The sequence below is a fragment of the Poecile atricapillus genome, chromosome 6 (genome assembly GCF_030490865.1).
Source record: "Poecile atricapillus isolate bPoeAtr1 chromosome 6, bPoeAtr1.hap1, whole genome shotgun sequence".
NCBI lineage: Eukaryota > Metazoa > Chordata > Aves > Passeriformes > Paridae > Poecile > Poecile atricapillus.
Window position 1 is genome coordinate 4,494,409 of NC_081254.1, and position 15,900 is coordinate 4,510,308.

A 15,900-nucleotide genomic window follows, 5' to 3' on the forward strand; every position below is an offset into this window, starting at 1 on the left:
GCTGGCTGGGATGTGTGCCTTGACTGCAAGCTGCCGGCAGCACCACCTTCAGTCCAGCTGGTGGGTCCTGGGTTTGCTTTCCTCCTCGGGCAAAACAGGAGATGAAGGCAGAGCAACTCTTAATTTGGATTGATGAAGGCAGGAAGGTCACAGTGCTGGGCTTTTCTGTTCATGTCTCACTCCCGTCAATCAGGAAGTGGTGACGCAGGTTATGGGTTGGGTTTGAGGTTTTGGAAACTTTTTCTAAAAGTCGATCTCCTCACTCCGTCTTATTTCTGAAGTGTGAAGCTGTGGTGAAGGCTGGTTGAGAGCAGAGGGATGCCAGCCAAAATGCAGCTCCTTATCAGATGTAACGGGAGGATTTTCCTGGCTATTTGTTTAATCCTCTTTGTGGGATACACGGCACAAGGTAAAACGGGGCGGTTGTTTTCTTGGTAATCCTCTTTCTGGGCTATGCAGTGGAGGCCAAGTAAGCAGCCTCCGAATTTTACAAACTGGCCTTCTTTTGGGGGTAATGAGATGTACCCAGAAAGTCTGCTTTGCTAACGTTTCCTTCTCTGGAGGGGGAATGGCAAGAAAATGTGCTTTTTGCAAGTGGAGCATTTCAGTTTCTGAGAAAAGACTTCATAAAATATGTTGCTGCATGTGTGTATGCTTTCAGTCTAGGTATCTCAATACATATTTTTCTAAATGTCCCTTTCATAATGGTCTGGTTACTGCTGTTAGTTATGGAGTTACAGACATAGTATGTAACAGTTCTCATGTCATAACTCCTAGGGTCTGCTTTCTGGGGGGAGCAGGAAAAGAAACTAGTTGTAAGTATGAGGAAACTAAACGGTTTATTCCGTAAAATATTGCAACATACACCAGTAAAATGACAAAAGGGAAATATTGATTCATGATGCTGTGCCTGGTGGACTTGCTTCTTGTGAGAGAAAAACTGCTCTTCAAGCATGTAGAATTATTTGTCCATAATTTGTCCACAAACCAAAGCTGTGACAGTGATAGGCTCTCATTGTGCATTACCACTCTGAGGCTGATCTTTGAGGGATTATGGCCTACCTGTTCCATGTTGCTTATTTTCAAATTTTTCAGCTGCAGCTGTTTATTTTGTTGCCACTGTTATTATTAAAAACCTTCTTAATAATAGGCGAGGAGAAGAAAATAAGTATGAAAAAGGAGTATACTGTAGAAGCAGCAGGAAATTACACCCGTGAGATTTTTTTTCTTTTACAGAAGAGTGTAGGAGGTAGCTGAAAGTCATCCAGTACATTATGGAAATATATAGGGCAATAGAGAAGTGTAATTACAGAAAGATATTCCCAAGAAACTGAGAAAAAAAAATAGATAAAATGCCAACAGGTTGAGAATGCACCAGGAGGTTTCTGAACAAAGTAATTACATGAGACCAAGAGGAAGGATGAAATGTCACTGCTTTTATCTTTATTATGTGATCCTTATTTTGTCGTTTTGGTATTTTTTGAAGACCCACATTTTCAGTGACAGCCCCAGTCAGGCACCTGGGGAGCCCCAGAACGGAAAACCTGGGTTTTGTTGTGTCTAGGAGACATCTACCTGAACTGTCTGTCCTCAGACGAGTGCTCCCCGAGCCTCCATAAACCCCAAACCTGCTCCCGTGGCACACCTTGAGTTTCTCACCTCCCCACCAGAGCTCAACCCATTGAATTTGAAGGGGGCAGAGCTGGAGCCAGCAGAGGAGGGAGAGCACAGGAGCCAGCTCTCTGCTGGGTGCCTTGTCCCCAGAGGTTTCCACATTATTTTCACATACCTCCACCTTCAAGGAGAGCTGCAGGAGGTTGAAGCCCCAGGTGCCCCATGGTCGTGCCATAGTGTGAGCTGGGGATGAGCCTTGCTGTGACGGCAGTGGTTTCCCATGGACTTCCTGGAGCTGGGTGTGAGGGGATTCCCTGGGGATTTTTCATGGATTTCCTGGTGCCGTGTGCGAGATGTGCCTGATGACTCTGATGACAAAAATATCTCTTAGAATGTCAGTAGCCGTTTTAAAAAAAAAGGCTTCAGGGTTACTTTCATGGAGGTTGAGCAATCAGGGCCACACAAATTACTTTCATCCGCTCCTTTAAGCCTTATTAGGTGCTCATAAAGTTCATAGGATTTGGTGAATAATGTTCTGGTCCTCGTGGACGATGTGTGGCTGATTCCATCAGGTGCTCCGATGCAGAGGGCGAGGTACAAGAGGGTGAGGTGCCGGCCTGACGCCTGGTCCGCTAACTGCATCGAAGAGAAGGGGCCCTGGTTTTACATGCCCACCGGTGGGGCCAACAGGATCCTTCCTCCCATGGCAGACCCGTCCTTGTAAGTTCATTTGCCACGTGGTTGTCATTAATGCTAGCACCCCAAAACGTATTATTCCTGCCTTGACAGTTCTGTCACAGCGTGGCTCGCCCACGGTAACGTGAGGCTTTGATGTGTTCATCTAAGAGAGAAAATTGCCACTCTGCATTTCAGGATGAAGAGATACCAGGAGCTGAGCGATGTATTCCCTCTCTCGGATGAGGATGCCGGCTCTGGGTCCAACACCGTGATGGAAGCAGAGCCAGCCTCTGGGTCGGGGCTTGGTGACAATGACAGCTTCTCTGAGGCGAAGCTGCCTGTCCTCCTGGAGAGCCTGCGAGGCACCGAGCTGAAGGAAGAGCTGTCGGAGGAGGATTTGCTCCTGTAGGGTTGGAGATGTCGTCCTCATGTGCCGCTCCCTCGCCTCTTTCCCAGAGCCCGACCCGACAGCCATGAAGCGGTTTTAAACCAGCATCAATAAAAACTTTGCCTTAAGATCTTTACCCCTTTCGCTTTCTCGAAGCGCTGTTGTTCAGTCTGAACTGCCTTTTTACGCGTGTACGTGCAGCACCATCCCAATGAGGGGGACAATAGTGACGGGTGCGCAGCCAGCTCTGTGGGAAAGTCGTCGTGCCCTGAGGGGATAAATTCCAACCCTTTGTGCGCTGGGAGCCGACTGCATTTTTCCAGCAGTCAGCCAGTCGCGTATCCCGAAAAAGAGCCCGAAATCCTGCCGAAAGGAAAGGTTTATTCCCGCGGTTATGTCCTGAGGGGAGCCCCCGCAGCACTGCCGCCTCCCGGCCGCCAGGCGGCGCCCTCCCAGGGCGGGCACGGAGCTGGAGGTCACGTGCAGCGGGGCGTGGTCCCGGCGCGAGGGTGGGCGTGGCCTATGGGGGGCCGTAAGGTCACATGACCAGGGGCGCGCGGCCGGGGAGGGCTGGAGCTGGTGCGCGCGGGGCCGGTGTCGGGCCGCGGAGGGGGCGCGTACCATGGTGAGTGCGGGGGGGGCGCGGTGGTGGTGGTGGTTATGAGGGGTGGGCAGGGGGGTGCGGAGGGGCGCGTACCATGGCGAGTGCGGCGCGGGGGGGGCGGGGGGAGGCAGCGCCGATCCGCCATCGCCTGAGGCGGCGGCGGCGGCCTGGGCAGGGCGGTGCCTCCTCTTCTACTCCTTCCTTCCAAAAGCCGAGGGTTTAGGGGGTTGTTAATTTTATTTGCGGGTTAAAAGTGCCCGCGTGACCTCGGTAGGGCGGGGTTTGGTCGTGAAACTCGGGTTCCGTGTGCTGCCGTCGGGGAGAGCGCACGGACGGACCTGGGGCTGTCGGTGGATCTTCCGGCAGTGCCGTGAGGCAGCGCTGGCAGCTGCGGGCTGCGATCCTCAAGGAGCACACCCTCCAGGGCTGGGCGAAGTGCTCGGTGTGCTCTGATGAAGAGGTTAAAAAAACGTACGGGTTGTAAAGAGTGGTCTGGATCGATGGCTTTGTGGTTCTGGGGTGTTCGGGGTTCCTTAGCGTGTGTCTCTATTGCGCGGGCAGAAGCCGCTCGGGGCTCCGTGAGGAGCTGGGATTTCTGTGCCCTCCATCAGCCGCTGGCATTCCCACAAGTCCTTCAGTGCAGCTATTACACTTCAGGGCTGAACGCAGCTTGATTTTGGTCCTGATGTAGCAGAATCTCCAGCGTCTGTCTTTTACAGAAAACCAAGAGCGTAGCCTGGCATTTGGCCAGTTTCTGGAAACCCCAGTTCTCTGTGCATTCCCTTCAACTGTAATGTAATAAAGCCCTATGATGGCTATCTAAAATACTTCTTGTTTTGCACAGTTTTCCCACAGCAGTATCTTCGATAGCAGCTGGAGGAGATAGCAGCTGTTGACTTCTTTATTTCATGTTCTTGTTCTCTGTGGAGGAGATCGTGGCTAATCTCGAAGGAGTGCAGTTGAAATATTTACATGCAGTCTCCTGAGAAGTGGTGTGTTACCAATGTTTGGTCTGGTTGGCCATTTAAATAGCTTGTAATTCAGAAGGTGCTGTGAGAGTATCCTGTATAGTTTGCTTAAAGGTAATGTGCTTCCTTGTTTAGTTAGAGGGGAGTATAAGACTAATCTGGAAAACAAGTATAGTTTCAAGGAAAAAATGTGACCATGCTCAAAAGTATCTTGTGTTTAAAACAGTCTACAATTTAGAATTCTTGTTGAAACTATTCTTTTTCTCTTTCCCTTCCCCAGAAGCCAAGAATCAGTAATGGTTCTAGTGTGCCCTGTTTAAAAAAAACAAAAATATTTTTTCAGTGGTCCATACAAATCTGTGCTTGGCAGAGACTTGGGAGACATTTTGATCTTCTGTCTGATGGTCTTGCTGGGTCATCTGCTGCTGCTTTCCCCTCAGAATGTGTAGCAGATATAACAGGGTTTCAGAGTTAAATATATCTTTATGGATTGAAGTGGGGCTGATTGGTGAACACACACAAAGTCAGTTTGGTCTCGTGTGAATCACTGTTCTACAGCTCCAGCTTGCTCTGTGTCCCCACCTCTCTAGGAGGGGTGAGCACTAAGTCACTCAGTGTTCCTACTGCCAAGCAGTAGCATTCAGATCACATCTTTCCCTAGGCTCTTTTTTTTTTTTAATGCTGCATTTCAAACTTCAGGTCCCCAGAATGTCTTGGAAAGAGTTCTTACTCCTTTAATGTTAAATCCTGGTGGGATGGGGAGGAGAAGCAAAAATAAAACTTGCAGGTTGAGATAACAGTTCTAATAATTGAAGCAAAGTAAAATATAATAGTAATGTAATAGTAAATAATAACGGTAATGATAATAATAAAAAAGAAACATAAGTGATGTGTAATATAGTTGTTCACCACCTGCTGACTGATGTCACACCCCTGTCAGCCCCTTCTGGGTAACTCCCCCAGTTTATACACTGGGCAGGACATTCCAAGGTGTGGAATATCCCTTTGGCTGGTTTGGGTCACCTGTCCTGGCCATGCTCCCTCTCAGGTTTTTGGTGTACCTCCTCACTGGCAGAGCATAAAGCACAAGAAAGTCCTTGACTTCGCAACAACTAAAACATCAGTGTGTTATCTATGTTATTCTCAGACTGAATCCAAAATCCAGCATTGTATCAGCTACTGAGAAGAAATTAAAAGAACTTACATCTTGAAGACGTCAACTCCAGCCAAAACCAGGACAGACTGTTTTGTATATACCAAATTCATCTGGTTGAAGCAGATGTTCTCATGGAGAACATAGTGTAATTTCTCAAAAAACCAGAAAAATCACACTGAATTAGTGAAGTGTCGTCTGCTTTAGTACATCAAAGCAGATTAGTGCCTAAATCTTTGGAGGAAAATGTTGGCTTTTGCACTAATCTCGTTGAGTTTCCCATAGAGCCACTAACTTGTTTTGCAGCTTCTTGTAAGAAGTGTTTGTGTAAGATCAAAGGATGATCTCTCGGGTTCTTGTGTTTGGTGCCAGTCAAAAGTTCGAGCATAGGGAATGCTGAGGAAAGGTGAGGACAAACGTGCCTGAAGCAGTGTTACAGGTAAACTTGTGACACCCCCCTCTCTGATGGCAGCCTTGTGCAGCTGAGGTGGGCTGTGGGAAGAACTGCTGCCTCTCAAAGTTGCTAAGACAACTGTGGTCTGTAGGCAGAGGCAGCAAATAAAATCCCTATACTCCTTCCCCAGCCAGGGGGATGCTTTGGGCTTTACATTATGTCCCCTGTTATTGTTTCCATTCTACTTTGCTCTAATGTTTGGGTTTATTTAGAAGTAGTAATGGTAATTACTATACTGTGTGCTTTTTATAAACATGGTATTTTTTAAGAGCTGTCACTGTGTGTTACTGACCTGACTTCAGTTATTTGCAAGATGAACAGCTGTCCTTTCTCATCACTGTTTCTCTGGTCTCTGATACATAAAGGCTTTGTTGCTTTGTGGAAGCACAAATGTTTCTTCCCCATTTTTTTTTTCCCTCCCAGCTACACAGTTAAAATGGAGTGTCCACTGTGTAGTAATTTGTCCTGTTCTTGTTATTCCAGAGTTTTCTTGGAAACCTTTTCGTTCCTGTTTGTGAGATTGATGTTGTACTTAATGATGCTGAAACAAGAAAACCTGCAGAAATCAAAACAGAAGATGGTAAAGTAGAAAAGCATTTTCTCTTCTACGATGGAGAATCTGTTTCAGGAAAGGTAATTTTTATTTAAAAGTGACTATTAATTACTATTCTGATTCTGGCATGCAAATGCATATTGGAAGGTAAATGAAAAACTGCTACAAGAGCTGCATTTTCAGCTTGTGTTGTTATTCAAAGAGGATACTGTTTTGCTGTGTATGGTTTTTTTAACCACAGTCATTCAGGCAGCTGATAAAACTCAACATTTTTGAATAGTAACTGTTTATTTATTTCCAGCCGTCCCATATTTATGAATAAGCTTTTTGTGCAATGATGTGCAATCCTACCATTGCTTCTGGTGAGAAAAGTGTTTCAGACTGGATCCCCCTGCTTCCCCTTCCCTCTGAACTCCAAAATCCAGTACAGGTAACAGTAATTTTTGGCTGTCACAGTCAAAAACTTGCATGCCCTGAAGATAAGCCTTGCGTTCCATGACCTGAAGTGGTTTCTGGATTTCATCAGAGGAGCAACATAAGAAGTTCAGCTGACTGCTGAGTCAACAAGAGTTTTTCTGACTGAAAGAAAAAGACAGTGAAGTTGAGATTGCCAGAGGGAGTTCTCTACATTCAGTATTGCACTTAGGAACTCCTTGCCATCACTCTGTTTTACTGGAGCCATTCCCACTCTGAATATTTCTGTTATGATTCACTTTTCCTTCAGAAGACTTGAACTGGATATTGTTGGGTTTTGAGACTGACTTCTGAATGCCTACTTTGATCTTGACTGACCTATATCACTGGGCATCTTCCTACTCTGGCGATACCTTTCCGTACAAAGATCCTGCTTCTCTAGAAAGATCCTTCCAGGGATGTGAAGGGCCACAAGATGAGCCTTAAACCCAGGGAACTGAGGGAGAAACTTGTGCTCACTGTATGGAGAGCTGTTTGTTTGTATCAGCGACGCCTGAGAGGTGCCTGATGAGTTTGGGTAGCACAAACACAGTGGCATGAAGAGGTCTGGGAGATCAGAAGTTTTTTTGACAGCTTCCCTCTACCCCATCCTTTTTTTCACCACAAAGATTGTTCCAGTGGTTTACTTCCTACTCAGATAGTGGATTTTGAAGTACAGGAATCACTGCCTGTTAAGAAAACATTCTATATCCTTAATATTGACATGTTTCAATACAAAGTAACCTTGTGGAATTGTTACTTGTCTGTTTTTGAGACTCAGAGTCACAAATGAAAGTCTTCATAGTAGGTTTCATTCTCTGTTATTTTTCATTGACTTTGCCAACACCAGTATTTAGCTGTCTCCCAGAGAAGGGACTGAAGCTCACTTGGCTTGAAAGGAATCCATCTCATGGCATTTAATTTTTGAACTTCCAAATGGGACTGTCAGAAGATGCTTTGAAGCGTCATGGCTGGCTCTGCTTGAGCTCTGGCTTGGACACTTAATTTTGAGACTTAAAAGTTTCAATTTTAGTTGTAAAATTCAGTCTCATGGATGATTAGATTTTTCTTGAATGTTTTAGTGGTGCCTTGGAAATGCTTAATTTCATGATTAGCTGTTTGATTTGGCCGCCTTCAAGCTCAGGTAGGGCTCTGGAGAAGAGATCTTGGTTTTCATAGGCATGTACTGATATGTTTTCCTTTTTACTGAGATCATGTTAGAGTGAAAATGTTGAAAAAATTTAACTTGTGTTTGGTTTTGTTTTCTTTTACCTTGGTAGGTGAACGTCTCCCTTAAACATGGGAAGAGACTAGAGCACCAAGGAATTAGAATTGAATTTGTAGGACAAATTGGTGAGTTTAAGCTATAAAGGGGCTTTTAGGTGCTTGTGGTTTATGGAACTTGGCAGTTGTGATTATCAACAGTTCAGAAAGAACTTGATCTGATCAGTGGATGATAAGGGCCAGAGGAAGGTTATATTTTCCTTACTTTAAAGCAGGTGATGTGCTAATTTGTGCTTCTCAGAAAGTCATTGGGAGAAGAACATGTACATATGGGTTGGTGACTATTCTGTCTGTTTCAGACTAGCTAAAAGTTTGATTAATAACCACTAGAGATTTAGGAGAACTAAACTTGTGATCCTCTCTGAAAGAGAAGAGACGTAGAAGAGGTATTAAGAGGCAGCCTATAGCAAAATACTTTTAAAAATTTTATGGTAGTTGGTTTATAAAACCTATTAGAAATGTAAATTTCTTATAACTACTGAAGTCTGCTTAGAGTTGAAGTATGAGGAATCTTTATTACATCTAACTTCTTACCAGTCCAGGTAATCTCTCTGCACCCTTAGAATGATGCTAAAATTCCTTCCCTCTCAGAGAGCTCTTTGCATTATTGTCCCCCTTGGAAATAATTACTCAAGTTTCAGCCTCGTACAATTGACTTTAAATGTAATTTCACAAATTCTCTATTTCTCATCAGTCAGTAGGCTCCAATAGTCTGTGTCTGAAGTGCTGTGTAGCAGATATGACTGAGACAGGCATTTGCTGCTTTATGCTTTGAGGTTGTGATCAGTAAAATTAAACTTTGAGAATAAAGCAGCACTGGGAATGGGATGATGGGAATGAGGCATATAGACGGGGGAAAAAAGAGCTCAGCTTTGCCAGCTTCATTTAGTTTGTTGTCTTCCAATAGCTTTGCAGATTGTTTTTCATCTACTGCTGACTTACACATTTTAATCTCTAGATGAATTTAATTTGATGTAGTGTTTCTTGGAAATTCATGCATTTCTGTGACTTTGTCATGCAACATTGATAAGTCCACATAATTATGCAGAAGTGGTTTAAACTACTGCTCTTTGTACTTGTCCATGTTTTTTTGCATCCTTCCAAGTTTTAGTACAGAAATGCAGAAAGCATTCCAGTAGTGTGATCTACTACTTTTATTTGCAGACTAACTCCGTATCAAAGCTGTATTTTAAACCAACTCTTCAGAATACAGCTTTTCTGACTGACTGGCACAAAAACTAATTGATATGCAGCATTAGATAAACTATGCATTAGATAAATGCTTGTCCCAGTAAACTAAGTACATTTTTAGACAGTTGTGGCCATATTAGAAATTAGGAGCTACTGGTTAGTTTGTACCACATTGGCAGTGATAAACTGTTGAGTTGGTTTGTTTAGTTCATTTATTCTTTTCTGAAAAACTTCAGTCTGTGTAACACCAACTACCAGTGCTGATGTTCCATTTTGAATGGTAGAGAAGCTTATTTTTAGATACTGAAGTGTTTGGGTTTTGATTTTTAGGGTAATTTTTGGTAAGAATTGCATGACACATATCTAGGAATGAATAACTGACACTGCTTTGGGGACAGGAGATGCTGTTGCTGTGAAACTGTTTTTGTTTCCTAATGACTGACTTAGACCAGGGGTCATAATAAGCCATTTGATTGTAGATTAGGTGTAATAATAAATTATTTGCTAGATGTTGTTAATCTGCAGACCAGATTAGGATCACTGGCCTGTCCTAAATAAGGCAGTCCTGACACTTCTTTCATTTCATCCCTGCAGCAGTAAATGCTGGAAGCCAAAACCAGGCAATGCTAATTACAGAGCAAGAAGTACTTATTAAAGCTAGCTAAACTGTCATTAAAAAGCTAGTGAAGCTCTCAATGTGTTCTCTTCATTCCAGTTAGTTCTTTAGGGATGCTAACTGTAGGTTGCTAGAACTGAAGGTAATTGGAAAACCTGAATAAAACATTTGGTCAAATACATGTATTTTAAGTTAATTGCTTCTGTTATACTCTCCCACCTGCTCCTGCCAAATTAGAGACAATTTTGTTTGCTAAAAATAACACTGAAACATATTTTCCTTTAACTTTCTAACTTTAGAACTCTTCAATGACAAAAGCAATACCCATGAATTTGTAAACTTAGTGAAAGAACTGGCCTTACCCGGAGAACTGACCCAAAGCAGAAACTATGACTTTGAATTCATGCAGGTTGAAAAGCCATATGAATCCTACATTGGTGCCAACGTCAGACTGAGGTTTGTAACTCATTAAACCTTTTTTTTACCACTCCTCCCCTGCAGAAAATTCATAATTTAGCAACTGTGCTGCCCCCTCTTCCTCATTTTAGTTATTACGTAGAACATGTAAAAGCCAGTAGCTAGTGTGCCTTTATTGGACTTGTGGAGATTGTAAGACAGTGTGATCTTTTCTACTTATTTTGGAATTGCTCAATGCAGTTTGTATAAATAAAATTCCTTCAGTTCAATCAAGTGAAGACAGTCCATGTCTCTCCTTTAAAAAAAAAAACAACAAACCATACCCACAACTGAAGAAAACACTCTCACATGTGTTTTGGTGTCTTACTCTTTTCTACTTAGTCTTATGAGATTATACACTGGTTTTTCAAAGAATATCTGTACTCCAGAACACGAGGGCTCTTACTTAGTCAGTCTGGATAATTCTGGCTAATTCAGTGGCTTTCTTCCTAGGTATTTTCTAAAAGTGACAATTGTGAGACGGCTGTCAGACCTGGTGAAAGAATATGATCTGATTGTTCACCAGCTCGCTACGTACCCAGATGTAAACAACTCCATCAAAATGGAAGTAGGCATTGAAGACTGTCTTCATATAGAGTTTGAATACAACAAGTCAAAGTAAGTGTCAGAGCAGAATAGATTCAAGTAAATACTTTGGTATAAAAGGGTACAGTCTGTAATGTGGTGTATGTGGTGACCAACTTCACCTTCTGGACACTTAAAATGCGAAGTACTAATTGCACAAAGGCCTTTTTGAGATACAGTTGGCTGTTCTGTCTTCAATACTAACAAGAAGCTTACTAGCAAATATTTAAGACTTAATTTTTGAATTTTCAGTATGACTGATAGCACTTCCTTTACTGATACTGGTGGAATGATGGAAGTGTTGTAGTTGCTCTGGTCTGGCTGAGGTGCTTAGTTCAGTGGGGAAGTAAACTCCAAGTAGTTTCCAGGCAGAGAAGATAAATGCCTGTGTGACTTCTGTTCAAGAAGGTGTATAACTTCTGTTTATTCTTTAACAAAACCCCTCATTTTGTTCTTTTAAAGGTATCACTTAAAGGATGTGATTGTTGGAAAAATTTATTTCCTCTTAGTGAGAATAAAAATTCAGCACATGGAGTTGCAGCTGATCAAAAAGGAGATTACTGGAATTGGTAAGAGAAACAAAGTCTAAATGAAATGGCAATTTGTGTGCCAGTTGAGCCATATGCAGACCTGGAGAGAAGTCAGTAGTTGGAGCTCTGGCTAAACCAGTGCTCCACCAGCTTCTTTCTCACTGGTGTTTGACTACCATTTGCATTTTGTGCTTTGGCAATAATACTTTGTAGTCAACACTGTCAGTCCATTTAATTGTTTTGGGGCTGTGACTCTTGTGACTCTTCACAAATGTGAACCCTTGTAAATGGAACTTGGGCATAAATATACAGTAGCTTAATCAGCCTTAATAGATAATGAACAAGGGAAGAAGTGAAAAATACATCCTGAAGACTCCCTTGCCTCTGTAGGAATTAACTGGTTAAGGGGGCTTGGTAAACATTAGCATGAGTCAGTCATGGTCTAGAAATGTGTCATTTTCTGGCATCCTAAAAAAGTGGTATGATGGAAATACCAAGCAGCTTTGAAGCAGAAACAGTGTGATTCTTGCAGATCAGGCTTGTACTCACTGGAACAAGGCTGGAAGAGGCACTTCATTCCCCAGTAGCTAGGGTTCTTGGGAGCTTCTTGTACGGAGAGTGAGAAAGCTCCCAGCAGAGGAAGGGCAGAAAGCTCTGCTTTATTTCTGGCTCTTGAGCTGGCTGATAACCCTTCATTTTCTAGTCTGAGCATGGCCTTGCAGTACCGGTTGCTGGCACTGCTCACCAAGAGGAACAGTTTCAAGATTCCAGACCTTCTTGCTTGCCCCTTTTTTAAAGCTTGCATTTCCAGGGCTCCTTTGAAGCTCTTGTGCCTCTTCTGTTACAGCATGGTGGGGTGAGAGCAAGAAAGAGATATTCTGCCTGGGAGAGGGTTTTGCTTGCTTTAGCCATGTCTAACTTAGATTCAAGACAAAGGCAAAAATGCAGTGCTGTGTTAATTTAAATGCTGCAGAATGGAAGTTGTTGCTATAAAACTTTGTAAATGTTTAAAGCTGAAGCACTGTTCTCACAGTGAAAACTTGTTTCACCAGGACCCAGTACAACAACAGAGACTGAAACCATTGCAAAGTACGAAATAATGGATGGTGCACCTGTTAAAGGTAAATAACTGTGATTGTTTTAAGGGGTGAGCATTTAGTGTTAAAATCCTATTTAAAAGATCTGGGGCAGAAGAGAGGACTTACACTTTTTTTTTAACTGGAGAAGCCACATTTCTCATTTGGTTGCTGAAATGATGATGAATTTTCTATTTGGAGAAGACATTTTTATGGACTTAAGTAATTTCTTTGAGATCCTAGTAACTTCTCACCTTATTTACCATTGGAAATTCTGTGACTGATTCTTTCATCAAACCTGACTCCATGGTGTAGGCCAGCTCTAGAGAGTTGAAAATCACTGATCCTTTTGGCTTTCCTGCCTACCATGCCGGCACTGAGAAAGGGTTCTCACTTTTCATTTCATACTTTCTTCTGTGCTCAGTGTTACATTTCTCTTTTTTTGCTGGGTACTTTTTTGTCTTGTGCACATTTTTTTTTAACCAGGGAACAGGCACAGACAGTGCTTGGGAAACTGCTTTTATTTTGCATGCCTTCTGAAACTATTAATTATTCCATTGTAAGTAGCTAAGTGAGCTTTCTGTTTCTTGCAGGTGAATCGATTCCTATAAGATTGTTCTTAGCAGGCTACGACCCAACTCCAACAATGAGGGATGTGAACAAAAAATTTTCAGTGAGGTACTTCTTGAATCTGGTGCTTGTGGATGAAGAAGACAGACGATACTTCAAACAGCAGGTATGGTCTATAGCAGTCCTGTTGCAGAATTATCTGGGCTGTTTTACATGCTGCTTTGAACCTTCAGCAGGTTAGAAGCCACCTGTGCTTCATGTGTGGCATAAGCATTTGTGCTGACAAGTGTGTTGACAGCTCTGTAGGTGATGTTACCTTGCAGAAAAGGAACTGAGGGGGATGCTGGATACCATAGAACTTGCACCCACAAAACACTGGGTGGGTAAAATGAGCTACTGGTGCATTTGTTTGCTTCCTTAAACTCCTGCAGAGAAATCTCCCCTCCTGCATTAGCCTGGCTTCAAAACTGCACAGTCTTAATAAGGAGTAAGGCATTTGGCTGAAAATGTTAGAGAAGATGCGGCGGTGCTGAGGAAAGGTGTAGCCAAAAGGGACACTGGAAGAAGCTGTGTGGACCAGATCAGAATCTTCCTACTACAAAGACAGTATAATTAAACATGGAAAACAAGAGGTGGCTGGAGCATACAGTGGCTATGGTAGGCTTTGGATTTTGAGAAAAGGAGGAAGAAAAATCTCTTGAACTCTTCTAGACTATTAAAATTGGGGGTAGGATAGTTAAGGAAGGTGTGACTGCTCAAGATTGCAAGTATTCAAGCAGTAACTAGATCTGTAAACTTCATAGTGGTGTCTATTACTTTTATATGTGCTGCACTAAGTAGTGGGAATGCATTTTTTTTCTGTAGGCTCTTGTGTTTGATTATCTTTTATATTTCCCTGAAAGTTCTAGTTTATCAGGAACTTAGGATACTTGATGCTGTTGCCTTAATGGTAACTGTTGATTTCAAGCGTGTTTTCTTCCTCAAACAGGAAATAATTTTATGGAGAAAAGCTCCTGAGAAGCTGAGGAAACAGCGGACAAACTTTCACCAGCGATTTGAATCTCCAGAGTCACAAGCATCTGCTGAGCAACCCGAAATGTGAACTGGTCTAAGGTGAAAAACTTTGCAGTGCTTCAGCAGGTTAAAGATGGCAGCAGCCTGTGGGAAAAGAAGGCCAGAATTCCCATTACAACTGTCTTCCTTCATCTTGCAGTGCTGCGTTTACCATACTACTAAAGCGTTCTTCAGTTAAACATTCAAGTATGTATATACATTTAAAATAAAGTGCTTTCTCAAACACTGGAACTTTCTTAAGCTACTATTTTATACTGCACATTTACTTTTATTTGATAATGTTATATGCACTTGGGTATGCAAAAGCTTAAATCTAGTTATTTCCATGCATGGTAGGCTGGTATATTTGATTTTTGCTGCTCATCTCTACAGTGTAGACTGAAGCATTTCCCGTCTCTCATGTTGTTTATTGCATGTTTGTTTCCAATGTTGCTTATTTGCTTTGTTTTGTTTTGAAACTGCATTAAGACACAATTGACTAAATCACACTAAAAATCAAAGTTTATGGTGCATTTGTCCTGAAATCTCCTGATTACTGTGTTAGACAGGGTTTAACAGAAGCTGCATGTACATGCACTATGATTGGAGCCTTCAGACACCTCACCAGCGGTTCTAAAAGGCTTTGCATCTGTCAGTAACAAAGAATACTGGGAAGCATCTTTGCCCTCTCTTCCCCAGTTCTCTCTCAAACTTCTCTAAGCCTTTCACATGAGTCGCTCCTAACTTTTAGGGGCTCATTACCCAGTAATTAGTGACTGTAGGGATGTCATGAGTTCACCTTAGGGTGGTGAGTGGGTAAAGTATTTGAACATAGTTATCTTATTGATGAGGTAAATGCTGGTAACATTGATTATTTTGCAAATATGTGAAACTGTGTTTCTTCCTGGCTTCATTGATTCCACTGTCTTCACAGTCAGTCTGTGTCCTGACAGGAGAGGCAAAATGTCCTCGAAGGACATCTTTCTGAGCCTGTTAGAGGGCAAACAAGCTTTTTGTGGTCTTCTACAAAGATATTTCAAGCCAGGCAAGTCTTAAAACTTAGAAGCTTGTCTGGCACAGCAGATTGTTTGTCTTTATCATCATCTCGTAGGCATTTAGTGTTTGAAGAAGTAGCTTAAAGGAGTTAGTGTTCATCTGTTCACCACAGAGCGTGGGGTCTGTTACCAGACCTGTGGCTTGGGCACAAATTGAAGCCTGCTGTGAGGAAGGCAACTTGCACTTGTAGTTCACTTGGCTTTTAAACCAAGGCTTCTCAACTCCGGTGCAAGTGTCATTGGTAACCTTACTTTATGAGTAAGTAAATAATCAAATTACATTTCTGTAAGAACTGTTTTATTACTGCGGCACTTTGATAAAGCAAAGACTCTGTGTACTTTATGCTAGGATACTCCTAACGCGGATATCTTCGGCTGAGAGCAAATCCAACTCCCTCATGTAAGTGCCTGTTCAGAAACTGAAAAGAATAAAGTTAAAAAAAGAAAAAAAAAGCCAAATATTTTCATGGTCACTTGCATGTCGTAAACCTGGGAACGATGATTTTGAACAACTTGATTGTACTTAACCAGCCTCAGATTGTGCAACCATGTATAACGAGCGGGGGGAAAAAACATCCTAAGCTGCTATTTGAATTATTAAACCAGCTGTATTCTCACT

The 15,900-nt window shown here is 42.5% G+C and overlaps 2 protein-coding genes across 4 annotated transcripts; both read left to right on the top strand.

Annotated features, from left to right (window-relative positions):
- Positions 1 to 254: 254 nt before the first annotated feature.
- Positions 255 to 2,869, top strand: SRGN (serglycin). The gene is made up of 3 exons (XM_058841286.1): positions 255 to 409; positions 2,187 to 2,334; positions 2,488 to 2,869. Exons 1-3 carry the CDS (start codon positions 319 to 321, stop codon positions 2,699 to 2,701), a joined length of 453 nt encoding a protein of 150 aa, XP_058697269.1. The 5' UTR covers positions 255 to 318; the 3' UTR covers positions 2,702 to 2,869.
- Positions 2,870 to 3,130: 261 nt separating this feature from the next.
- Positions 3,131 to 15,899, top strand: VPS26A (VPS26 retromer complex component A). Of its 3 annotated transcripts, none has more exons than XM_058841285.1 (9): positions 3,131 to 3,305; positions 6,343 to 6,492; positions 8,146 to 8,218; positions 10,256 to 10,412; positions 10,866 to 11,030; positions 11,460 to 11,566; positions 12,580 to 12,648; positions 13,197 to 13,339; positions 14,162 to 15,899. In XM_058841285.1, the coding sequence occupies exons 1-9, from the start codon at positions 3,303 to 3,305 to the stop codon at positions 14,273 to 14,275; spliced, it is 981 nt and encodes a 326-aa protein (XP_058697268.1). In that variant the 5' UTR covers positions 3,131 to 3,302; the 3' UTR covers positions 14,276 to 15,899. The 3 variants fall into 3 exon arrangements, with proteins under 3 accessions (XP_058697268.1, XP_058697265.1, XP_058697267.1); XM_058841282.1 differs by lacking the exon at positions 3,131 to 3,305 and adding an exon at positions 3,373 to 3,381; XM_058841284.1 differs by lacking the exons at positions 3,131 to 3,305; positions 8,146 to 8,218 and having other exon boundaries at positions 6,354 to 6,492.
- The last annotated feature ends 1 nt before the right edge of the window (position 15,900 follows it).